At 57.4% G+C, this 12,620-nt stretch overlaps 1 protein-coding gene across 7 annotated transcripts in view; it reads right to left on the bottom strand.

Annotated features, from left to right (window-relative positions):
- Nucleotides 1-12,620, bottom strand: part of DGKZ (diacylglycerol kinase zeta) — a 43,619-nt gene that overhangs the window by 19,249 nt on the left and 11,750 nt on the right. For 3 of the 7 annotated variants that reach the window (NM_001278652.1, XM_024975189.2, XM_024975198.2), the window contains 1 exon segment: nucleotides 11,276-11,553. The exons of the other annotated variants lie outside the window; for them this stretch is intronic. In NM_001278652.1, coding sequence (NP_001265581.1) covers nucleotides 11,276-11,436 — 161 coding nt within the window. In that variant the 5' untranslated portion in view covers nucleotides 11,437-11,553. 7 annotated transcript variants of the gene reach the window in all.

Here is a 12,620-nt window from a genome sequence, read left to right as displayed (position 1 = left end):
AAAAGGTGTTCTTTGAGAGTTACAGCCATTAACGTTGACCGTATTAGCTTCTGTGGTGGCTAAGACTGGAGCCTCTGCCTGTAATGCAGGAGACCTGGGTTGGATTCCCAGGTTGGGAAGATTCCCCTGGAGAAGAGAATGGCAACCCACTCCAGTATTCTGGCCTGGAGAATTTCATGGACAGAGGCTACAGTCCATGGGGTTGCAAAGAGTGGGACATGACTGAGCAACTAACACTTTCACTTTTTCATATTAGAAATCAAAATTGAGAAATGTTTAAAATACTATTTATTCATTTAAAATATATTAAAATACTATTTAAAAACAGTAAGCCCAGTATGTTAATATAAATAACAGACTTTTATGGAAAATAAGCTCTATCTTCCAAGACAAAAAACTAGCAAGAAGAGGGGCATGTTTTAATTTTGTAAATCTCTAATGTCTAGCTTAATAGAAGACATCTGGATCCGAATATCTGCCTCTGCAGGCAATCTGTTGTGATATGTTAATTTGGCTGAAGTATACAAAGAAAATTCTGCCTCACACTGACAATAAGAAAAGGAAAGAGTATTTTAATAGCCCTTTCAGGCAATTACAGATATTCTTCTCTGCTACTATACCAAAATACCACAAGTGGTCGTTTCTTAAAGGTTAGTGGCTATGTGGGATCCGAAATGTTATCAGTGAACTTTTCACTGGTCTATCTTGCATTTTGAATTTTGAAACATTAAGCACTGGTCACTGGAATATACTGGTTTACTGATTTAGGTGGATCTCCAGATACTGCAACGAGGTTTCCAAAATTCTAATTTTCGCTGAAAAGCTGAAATTTTATCAATAGCAACACTGTTTTTGAAGTGACAAGCTCACTGCATTCTTTTTTGAGAAAATGTCTGCTAAACATCCAAGTTTAAAGGGTTTTTGTCTGTCAGGTGTCCTTTCAAGCTAAAATGGTGCTCCTTAAAAAAAAAAAAAAAGTGACTAAAAGGGCCTGCAACTCAGTCATAAAAGTGCTTTTCAAGACAACCATCAAAGTTCGGTTTGCAGCAAAAGTGCCTCATGTGTATTTCACATTTCTTCACACAGTATTTTTTAAAATGTACACTCAAGGACCCAGGCTTTATAAAATTGATACATTTATGGCAATTTTTGGTGCTGTTGCCGTGAGTGTGAAGAATACAGTGGCTGTGGGTCTATGTTGGGGCCGCTGCCTTGGCATATGCCAGGGCTCCGGTGGTTTTACCGTTGCTTTTACACCACGTTTTACCACTGCTGCTTACCATGAATCCAATGCCAACACTGTGAAAAGGACATAAACCAGGGCAGCTTTGAAAGTAACATCATGAAAATAGTTTTGATCCCAACGATCCCCTGAAAGGGTCAAGGGCAACCCCCAGGACCATACTTTGGGAAGCCCTGATGCAGAATGAATCCTAACTCCAGTTACCCTAGCAAGCATGCTTCTGCAGTGCACCAGTAATGCAGCCTCCCATGCACCAGCACGGCCCTCGGTTCTACCCAAAGCTGTTCACTGCCCCCTTATCTGGCTGAGCTCGAGTTCACTGCTGTGTCCTGGCCCACGGCACACCTTCTGCCAGGAACACTGGTCTCCTTCCCCGCCCCGTATCACAATCCCACCTGCTCGCAGCTGCCCCAGCCAACAGGGCATCACTCCCACTGATGACTCCACGGTGCCCATCTGGCTGCCCTGCCACGGGACCCCGGGAGATCCTCACTCGCCCAGATCTGTCTGCCTCGTTCCTCCCACCCACGGGACAAGCCCCTGGCTGGGGGTCGGGAGAGGGCAGGGGCCAGGTCCAGTGCATCTGGGCATGCCCAGCACAGTGCCTAGCAGCGAGTGCAGTGCTCACCACTGATCAGCTGAGGAGGAAGGAACTGGGAATTCCGTGGGGGAGGGACCAGTTAAGGGAAGAGAAGGGCTTCCTCCACCTCAGGTACCGCACCCGAGGGCTGACCACAAGGGCTGGCTACTTCTCTTTGCTGGGCCCAAGCGGATGGTGGCAGCCTCTGTTTTTAGCAGCTGCCGCCCTCTCCTCTCCAGAGGACCCGGGCAGTGACAGCCGGGCTCCTCTCCAGAAGGGGTGCCAGTGCCCCCTCCATGCTCTCCAAGATGAGACCTGGCCTCAGGGTTTGGTGCCATGCAGTCACAAGGTGAGCATGTGGGCAAGGGGTGAGGGGAAGAAGACTGGCTGCCTCAGAGGTCGGGGGGCCAGGCCAGGACCCCAGCTCTGAGCTCCTTGCTGAACCATCCCCAGCCTCTCTCTCCTTTCATCCTGAGTCCCCGTCTCAGGGCCTGGCTCCTGGGAGGCCCTGGACAAACGTCTGTGGAATTAATGCCTGTCTCATTCCTTCAGAGCCTCCCCTCCAAGCCATCCTCCTGCTGGCACCAGACTTCACCTTCAAGTGCCCACCTATCTTACAGTGGCTCTCTACTGCCAGGGAACAGAAAGCAGACCTGGGTCTGGCCGTCAACCGGCTTCTCAGCCTCCTTGCCCATTTCTCCTTCATACTTTTATTAACAAATATGCATCTCACTATGTACCAGACACGGTCCTAGTGAGTGAAGCGAAATCGTTCAGTCATGTCCAACTCTTTGCGACCCCATGGACTGTAGCCTATCAGGCTCCTCCATCCATGGGATTTTCCAGGCAAGAGTGCTGGAGTGGATTGCCATTTCCTTCTCCAGGGGATCTTCCCGACCCAGGAATCGAACCCGGGTCTCCTGCATTGCAGGCAGGAGCCACCAGGGAAGCCCACGGTCCTAAGTGTTTTACAAATACTGTCTCTTTTCACTTCATAAAAAGTAATATTATCTACATTTTACAGACCAGGAAACTGAGGGACAAAGAGATTAAATAACTTGCTTGTGACGCAGCCAGTAAGGGGCAGGGTTAGAGTTCCAACCCAGAAGCCTGCTCTGGGTTTACGCTCTCAACCCCTCCCTCCACCTCTAGATGCTTCTGCCAGTCAGCGTGCGGGGGTCTCTTCCTGTCTGTCCAGGTGGCACTTGGCAGCCTCTCTGCCTGGGACACCCTTCCTTCCCTTCTGCTTAGCAAGCTCTCCTTCAGCTTTTCCCCTCTCCTTCTTTCAGAGCTGGCTCAGATACTGGCTCTGCCGGAACGTTCTCCCCAACTTCCTCTCCCGGGGGTTAGCTGCTCCCACGCTCAGGCCCTCCCTTGGTTATTCTGGGCCACTGGCGCTGGTTTACAACTCAGTATTCCCCACTAGCCCATGTGCCCCCGGGACCACGTTACTCGTAACTGCATCCCCAGGGTCCAGAAGCGCCGGACGTGGTTTGAAGAGTGAACGGAGGGGACAGTGAACGGTCCAGGCGCAGCCTCCTGGGTCAGGCTGAGAGGGCAGGGCTCTGGGCCGGCACAGTGTCCCAGTGGCCAGCCAGGTCCTGAGCCCTTTTCCTGCCAGTTGCTGCTGTGGGCTGAGCTCGTGTCTCAGAGGCACAGGGTGAAACTGATCCCCGATGGGGATGTCGATACGCCTCCCTCCACGCCTTGCCGAGAGACTTGTGAAGCCCCTGCTGGCCCCCGCCTTCCTCTTCTCTTGTGACTGGTCCCTCCTGTCGCCTTCTCCTGTGTCTGCAGCAGGCCGTCACTCCCCATCTGCTAGGAGCAGCATTCCACTCTTTATCCCTCATTCAAAATTTAACTCCTCTGAAATCTTCTGACCACGCTGCTTCTTCCTCCTTCATCTATGAGAAGATGTTAGAATCAGCTGTCAGCCTCCTGGGCCCCACTCTACTTTCCAGGCTTCCTGCACTCCATACAGAGTTGTTGTTGTTGTTTTCCTGCACCTACAATCTCCCTGAGAGGTTACCAGGGTCAAAGGTCTTTTCTGAGGATTTGGACTCAAAAGGTCCAGATGTATTCTTCCTCTGACTGGCTATGCAACCTCAAGCCAAGTCTCTTACCCTGGGTGGGCCTCAATTTCCCCAACAGATTAAGGGGGATAACACCATCTCGTCTTGCTCGGGGCACTACTGCAGACTTGAATGAAAAAGTGTTCATGGTAACCCATTCCTTGGTTTGCCAAAACTTTAAAGACAGAAAGTAACTCCAGAGGCCTAAAACTCAGAACACTCACTCTGGAGCACCATTTGGTTACAACTATCTAAGCGAATGTGGGTTCAATCCCTGGGTCGGGAAGATCCCTGGAGGAGGAAATGGCAACGCGCTCCAGTATTCTTGCCTGGGAAATCCCACAGACAGAGGAGCCTGGGGGGCTACAGTCCATGGGGTCACAAAGAGTCGACTGCGACCAAGGGACTAAACAACCACAACAGCAAATCAAAGCTGCAGACGCACCGCGCGACACGCACGCCGGTGGGCAGAGCACACAGGGAGCCCTGGGCCAGGGCCGTCTCTGAAGGATTACCTGCAATGGGAAAAAACCTGCCAACCACCTAAATGTCCATCAGCAGGAGACGGTAAATAAGCTGCTGGACAGTTACAAAAGGAATAGTATATAACAATTAAAGCAGGTTCACGCTAGAGCTCAGGTTTCAAGACAGTTAAATCTCCAAAACAATATGGAGGGGAAAATCTAAATTCAGAATATCAACGATACACCATTTTAACTCAAAAGGCAAAACCATACCAAGCCGTACGACGTGTTGCTATGGATGCGTATATACGCGGGGAAAATATCTTAAAACAGGCACGAGAGTCTAAACACCCCAATCAGGGCTGTGGTTTCCTCTGGGGAGGGAGACAGGGAGGCCTTCGTCTCTATCTACGGTATGTTGGTAAGATCTAGCCAAGCTAACTGGTAGGTGTTATTCTGTATAATTTCCTCGTGGCAAAAACTTAATGTTTTAAAAAATATTTTTATAAATTTTTTTACAGATTTTTTAATATATATATTAAAAAAAAAAAAAAAAGACCCCCCAGAGGGAGAACAGTTCCTGAGGGCTGCCCGGGTCCGTCCTGCAGGGATGGGTTTTGGCCGCGGCGTGGAACCCTGAGCATGCCCCACGCTGCCTCACAGTAGGAAGCCCACGTCGGTGGGGCCGGAAGAGAGGTCTCCCCTGGAAGGGGAGGGCGAGCGGGTGACAGGCTGTCAGTGGGGTGTCTGTGTGGGCCAGGAGCAGGAACCAGCTTGCCCCCTTTCACAACCACCCCCGCTTCAGTAAAATGTCAGCAAGCTGGGGAAGGGCGGGTGGAGAGACAGGCAAGCTGTTAACCCGCGAGATGCTGGGGCGTGGGCGGTGCGGGCCCAGGCTCCTAGACAGCTATTTTGGCTCAGCCCTGGCAGGGGAGAGACCTCCGAGTGGGCGCTCGGAGCGGGTGCCCGGCCAGGCGCAAGCAAGGAGAGGTTCCAGAGTGGGGCGAGAGGGCTCGGGCCCCACCTCTCTCAGACCTCGCCCCAGGAGGCCTGGTGCACTCTGCTCTCCCAGGCCACAGGCCACTCACTGACCACCCCCCAGGGCTCCTTGAGTGTGTCCCTTGAGTCATCTGTTCCCTGCGCTCTGAAGGCCACACTCCGGACCCAGCCAGGGAGCCACAGGGCCTCCTACTTACAAACATGGTCTCTCCACCTGCGGGTCCGCCCGCCCCAGCCTGGCCTTGATCTCCCAGGAGTGAGGATCCTGGTGGCAGTTCTCCCGTGGGGCTGGGGCACAGACCACGCGGAGGTCTTACTCCACTCCCACGCAGGACAAAGATCTCTCGCTTTCAAGAAGCCCTCAAACCCCTTCTTAGACTCTACCAGTTTGGTGATGGGATAATAAAAGAATAGAAGTAGGGAGGGCCAGTATGTCCGAGGGCAGCCTGGTGTTTGGAAAGATACTTGGCTCTGGGCTCCAGCATAAACTGTGTGACCCTGGGCCAGGAGCCTTGATGGCCTCTCTGAGCCATGGGGTCTTGTATGTAAAATGGGAATGAAATCAACTACAAGTTTGTTGGGCGGATTACATGAAACGATGGACTTTCAACCTTCTGGTAACTGTGAATCGCCGGAGAAGGACGAGCAAGCACATCCCTGGCGTCCAGGTTGGGGTGGGGGGGGCGGGCGTGCTTGTCTCCTCAGCCCTCCCCACTCCCCCAGGCCCCAGAGCCTCAGGTCGCCTCAGACCTGCTCTCCGCCACTGAACCCTGCCTCTGGGGTCTCAGCTAGGAAGGGGGCCAAAAAGATGGCAGGATGCGTGCTCCTCAGAGGCATCTGTGTGGTTGCTGCTCTGACCTGCCCCCTGCCACCTGAAACCACCTTCACAGGCTCCTGCCTATGAGACTGGAGTGCCAGGGGGGCCCTGGGCCGAGAACCCTGGGCGTGGGGAACCACACTGCAGCCCTGCGTGGGGCTGACACCTGAAGGGCCCCAGGGGCCCCACCCAAGCAGAGGTTCAGAGGCAGCAGTTTGGTGGGGGCACCCCCCGGAAATGCACCCTGATCTCGCCCAGGATGAGGGAGACGCTGAGCCTGGATGCAGGCGCGGGGGGTTCCCCACAGGCCCACCGAGAGAATCACTCAGGTGGCAGCGGGGAGGAGGCGAGGGCGGGCAGGCCAGAAGGTGCCAGATTGAGGGTCTCTCAGAAAGCGGAGAGGCCTCCGGGGTTCTGGCATGGGGTACAAACTGACATGATCCTGGCGTCAGGGGACCGGCACTGGAGGCCCAGATGACCCCTCGCTAGCTGTGAGACCTCAGCCTGGCCGCTGCCCTGGGCCTCGGTCTTCAGAAGCAGGGAGGGGGGTCGGGTCAGGTGACGTGGAGGCTTGCCCCCAGCCCGTCTCCTGCCACCTCCTGCCCAGCTGCGCCCTGGCGGCCAGAGTGTCAGCAGCAGGGGTCTCTGTGGGCCCACCCACAGGCCCGTGGCACCAGCCGAAAGCAGGCGAGGGGATGTCCCCATCACGCCCGGCCCTCGGTGGTAGCTGTCGCCCCCTTGTGTCACTCTGGCGACACTGCAGGAAAAAGGTCCCCTCGGCTTGAGGACCTGGGAACCTGCTTGCCTTGGTCAAGTGTCCACTCGCCTCCCACTCTGCTCGGGGGGTGACTGGTGGATCCTGGAGAGGGCTCCAAAAGCGGCGGAGGGCAGGCCTGGTTCTCCGTCTCCCAGGGCCACTAGGCCCTTCCCCTGTCCTTGCTGAGGAGGACACCCACTCTTGTGCTCTCTTTTGCCAAGTGACAGTCCCAGGTGGCTCTGCATCCTAGGATCTGACCTTTCTGGAGGACAGCATGGAGGGGAAAAAAGTGCCAAGAGCTGCCCACGCCCCTCCCCTGCCCATTAAGCCAGAGCTGCGTGTGTGGCAGCGGGGGAAGACCATGGGTGACACCCTCGCCCGGCCAGGCCAGCCCCCACTGGCACCCGGTGTTGGGTGGGGGAGTGGGCGGTCCCGGCCAGGCCAGCCCCCACTGGCACCCGGCGTTGGGTGGGGGAGTGGGCGGTCAGGTGAGCCGACCCGCAGTTCACATGCCAAGGCCCCTTTTTCTTCCCAAACCCAGGGGCCCTGGCTCACACCGGCCTCCCCTGGCCCCTGGGGCCGCTCCCAGAATTAGCCTGAGCGAGACAAACCACTCAGAGAGGCGCCTTTTGCACCCAGACAGCCGGGCGCCAGAGTCCGGGCTCCTGCCTCTGAACGTGAGGCGTCCCTCAACACGTCCCTTCCGACCGTTGCAAAACCAACCCCAACTGGGGCTGCTGTTGCTCAGGCTGCCTGGCGGGCAGCCTCCGCCATCTGGACTCCAGGTTCACGCTCACTGGGCCCGGAGTGTGGCATCACCTCTAAATGGGGCCTATTGTCTCCGACTCATCCCACAGGTGTGCCTCCTGCCCTCCGGGAATGATTGACTTTAAGCAGGATAAAGGGCAGGGCGGGTACACCCCATGCTCGGGCTCCCATGGGCTCTGCGGGCTGAGGCTCCTTCCGTCTAGACGGGTGAACGGCCAGGTAATTTCTGATGCCCCTGGGGTGCCAAACCAGTTAATCCACCAGCTGTGTGACCTGCCCAGGGTCAGGCTGCTGGCATAGGGCCAGAAGCTGGAGGGCGTCCTCTGGAGGTGAGCCCTGGAAGAGGAGGAAGAGGAGGCAGTTAGCTTCCCTCCTACTTCCGACTGACCACCCCTCAGGCCAGGAGGCTGAAAGGTCAGAAGAGAAAACCCAGATGCCCAGTACAGTAGGGCCTACACCTCCTCATAGGGTGAGGCTGATGGTTCCCAGCAAGGACAGGAAGACGTGGAATGGAGCTGGGGAGGAGCACGGCTCAGCCATGTGTCTTCCTGGGCTAAATAAAAAAGGAGATGTGGCACACTGCTCCCCAGCTTCCAGACGGTGAACCTGTGAGAGGCTGGTGTGAGAGGCTGCGGTGGGCTTTAAGGGAGATGCCAAAGAGGCTGCCAGGCGGAGATCGTCCTCCTCCTGACCACACCAGAGATGGTAAACACGCAGCCCATGTACCTTCGCTACCCCTCCCAAGCCCACGGCGGAGTATTAGTGGATTCCAGACCTCTACCATCAAGCCAAGATCTGAAAGCTAGTGGATTCTAGACCTCTACCATCGAGCCAAGATCTGAAAGCTAGTGGATTCTAGACCTCTACCATCGAGCCAAGATCCAAATGCTAGTTGATTCTAGACCTCTACCATCGAGCCAGATCCAAATGCTAGGGGATTCCAGACCTCTACCACCAAGCCAAGATCTGAATGTTAGTGGATTCTAGACCTCTACCATCGAGCCAAGATCGGAAGGCAGAAGACTCAGCGCAGCATCTGCAGCTACCACCAATCTATTCGCTATTCTCTCTCCCAGCCATGGTCTATTCGCGAAACGGGACCGTTGGTCCCAAGGCCTGAAGTGTGTATCGGGCGGGGGGCGGAGAGGAGGAAAGCAAGGTGGGGGCTGATCATCACAGGGCGGAGGCCCAATGAGCAGCAAGAGCTGGGCTGAGGATGAGCTCAGCGCCTGAGGAAAGACGGCGGACTGGGTTCAGCTGGGGGCACTGGGGAGTTTCACCTGAGGCTGGCAACCAGAAAGAGGGCAGGACCAGGCGATACTGTCAAGAGGCGGTGCCACTGCAGTGCACCGTTCCCACTACCCGTCCCACCCTGCCTCCAGTCAGAGCAAGGGGACAGAGATCAGCCCCGGGAGACATCTGACTCTCTGACTCCAAGCCTGCCAGGAGGAAGTCTTTGCCCCCGGCTGCCCTCCCCCGACTCTACGGGGTTTTCCAAACACATTCATTTCTTTATGCCCGCTGCCCGAGCACAATGCTACCAGGCAGGGACACTCCTGCCATGCTTCCAGAGGGGCTGTTGCAGGTTCTTCTCATTCACTAACCTATCAGATCGCTTACCATCCCCAGAGGGACGTAATACGATGGCTCTCAAACTTGGAAGCACTTTAGAAACACTTGGCAAGTTGTAGAAAATGCCCAGTCCCACCTCCAGACCTGATGAGTCAGACATGCCCAAGTAAGAGCTAGGAATCTGTACTTCCTAAAGGTCCTGAGATCACTGTGACGTTGTTTGGTAGAGAGAAAAGGATGCGGGTTTTGGAATCAGACTAGAGTTCAAACTCTGTCTATGACTTTTAAACTTGCTGTGTGACTCTGGGCAAACTACTCATCTCTTTGAGCCTGTGTTCCTCTCATCTATAAAAATGGGAGAAGTTAATACCCATCCTGGTTATTTGAGAGACTGATGTAAAGGTACCGGTCGTTCTCCCGCTTCTTTTTCTTCCTCCTGAGGGGTTGCTGCTATGTGCGCAAGCCTGTGCCCTTCACGAGGGACGCAGCCACAGGCCAGAAGAGCCCGGCACTTGGTGCCCTGTGGGCAGGGACAGGAAGCCTCTGGCGGAGCCCCCCCCTCCGCCCCACGAGCCTGTGAACACTGGAGGCTACATCCTGCGGAGCTGGGTGTCAACTGCTCCCCCTTGCAGGGCTGTGGGTGACAAGACAGAGGCAGGAGTCGCTTTGCACCCTTTCCCATTTGATGTGACACTGAAGCCTGCACGTTTGCCAAGGGCCTACGGAGGGAGCTCCACCTGCCCGTGTGAGGATCCAGACCTGCAGGCTTGGCGACACAGTGCAGAGGCAAAGAGCAGGGCCCTGGTTAGGGCAAGGCAGCCAAAGGGCGCAGGTCCGCATCACAGGGACGCCAACCTGTACAGGAAAAAGCTGCCCATGTTATTGGTGGGTGAGGTCACCCCTGGGGAAGGGGCAGGCCAAAGCTCGGGGCGTGGGGGGGCCCCAGTACCATGAAGCCTGGACAACTGAGGGCAAGCGAGCTGGAGGCCCTGGGCATACTCCAAGTGGTCAGAGTCCAATTTGAGTTGGCGCTGGGGTCCTGAGCTGATTGGCTGCAAGCTCCGCGGCGCTGGAGAAGGCCAGGGTAAGCCAGGAGAAAACCCAGGGAGCCAGGTGGCAGTACTCACTGGGCTCCACCTCCTCTCACCTTACACCCGGACTGCAGGGGCAGGAAGCGGCTCCCGGGCCAGCACACAGGCCCCGGGCCGCCTTCCACTCAATCTTTCCACACCCTCCCCCAGAGTCCTGGTCAAAGCCCTGTCACAGGCACAAGATGGTGACATTTGGCGCGCTGGGGGAGGGGGTGAGACGGAGCTTGAAAGAACCAGCACCCATCCCCTTCCCAGCAAGACTAGATGGGGGTAGGGGGGTATGTGTCTACTCCCCAGCAGAGGTTGTGGGCCTCCCTGCTAATTCAGAGCAGTGTAGAACAGGTGGTCAGACCACCCCCTACCCCAAAGAGCAGCTTAAAATGCCCAGCGATTAAATCGGCGACCAGGGCTGCGGGGACAGGCATGGGTCGTGACAGTACGATCCAGGAGACCACGTTCTGCGGATGCCATGCAGCGCGGTGGTAGGCAACCCAGCCACCCGGAGGACCAGGGTGACGACGACGACATGACTGCCCACCTCTCTGGGGCCAAGAGACTCAGAGGGCGCCCGGTTCCCATCAGTGCCAAGAAAAGGGAGCGTGACTAGTCGTGGGGGCCCGACCCGCTGGTGCCAGGGAGTTAGGTGATTCTGCCTCTGCTGGAGAGCTAGAAGCCACCCCTGTCTCAGTACCCCCAGAGAAAGCGCGCTGAGCTGCCGGTGCCAGAGAATGACACCCCCCACCCACCCGTTGACAGTGCCCGGACGCCAGGGGCGGAGCCCCCCATGCAGAGCCCAACGCCAAGACAGCCCAGATAGCCAGCGCGCGGGGATACCCCGCCCGGGTCAGCACCAGGTGGCCGAGGGATGCTTCCCGCCGCCGCCGCCGCCGCCGCCGCCGCCGCCGCGCTCACCTGTGCCCGAAAAGCCGCAGCCCTGGGAAGCGCCGCTTGCTGAGACGCCGCGGCGCCTTGTCCGGCTCGGGACCCGCGTCGCGCTCGGAGCCGCTGGACGAGGCGGAGGCCGACTCGGAGTCGCTGCTCCGGGCCTCGGGGCTGCCGTCCCGCGGCTCCATCCGGCCCTAGCCCCGGCCGGCGGCGGGCCCGCGGGAGACGCCCATGCTGGGCCGGCGGCCGGGGCTCAGCACGCCGGCTCCTCAGCGCCCGCCTCGGCCATGGCGCGCGCTGACTCCGCCCGCCCCGCGCCGCGCGCCCCCGCGCCCCACGCCCAGGTGCCGGGGAAGCGGCCGCTGCGGCTCCAGGAAGTGCCGCCAGCTGCGGCCGCAGGACCCCGCATAGCTGGCCGGGCCGCTGCCTGCCCCGCCGCCGAGCACGCCCCCTCGGTTACGCGGCGGCGCCCGGCCCGCCGCGCCCTCTGCCGGCGGCCCGCCGAGACGCAAGCCGCCTGGGCCACCAGAAGGGCGGGGCGGGACCGAGAGGACGGGGTGGGGGTGGAGCCGCCGAGGCCACGCCCACGAGACCAAGCGGCTGCCCCGCCCACAAGCCCGAGCGGGTCCACCGCCCACGAGCCCGAACGGCTGCCCCGCCCACTAGCCCGAGCGGGTGCGCCGCCCGGATCCGATCGAGTCTGCAGCTTGACACGCCCGCGCGGCGCGCGAACCCGGACACGCGCAACCTTGTTTTCTTCCTCTCAGCCCCCGCTCCCCCCGCCCCCACCGGACCACACACATGCTCACAAGTGAACACTCGCGAGGGGGGCTATCACCCCCTCCCTTCCCACGTCTACTGGGAGTAGACGCCTCTTTCGCACACCCGGTGCCTGTCACGGCCACTTACGGCAGCTCCACCGCTACTCGCTCGGCTCTCCGAAATCACGCCCACGGGAACAAAATTCACACGGCGCTCCCGGTACACACGGAAACAAACACGCCTCACACACGGTCACGCTTACCCATTACTCAGTCGAACACTTCCCACCCCCAGTTTCTCACACTTAAGAGATTTTATACGAGAACCAAAGTCACTGAAGGACCCTGGCGCACACCAGTGACATGTTTGTTACCCAAATTCATCTTTCCACAGCTCTTCAAGGCTGTTTCTAACACTGTCACACTCCCGGTACATGGCACTTTCCCAACACAATATGCGATGGGACCTGTAGATCTCTTATGCCACAGGACTCACCTGCACGTCTCTTACACACACATAAATACGTACACAAAAGGAAGGACTGCACTGTCATTCCCCAACATACATGCTGTCAGTGAACACAAAGGTCTTTCTTGTATGCTCAAATATA

Source organism: Bos taurus, chromosome 15 (genome assembly GCF_002263795.3).
Source record: "Bos taurus isolate L1 Dominette 01449 registration number 42190680 breed Hereford chromosome 15, ARS-UCD2.0, whole genome shotgun sequence".
In the NCBI taxonomy this organism is placed as follows: Eukaryota; Metazoa; Chordata; class Mammalia; order Artiodactyla; family Bovidae; genus Bos; species Bos taurus.
Note: the sequence above shows the minus strand (reverse complement) of the source record. Positions and strands in the feature narration are given on the sequence as shown.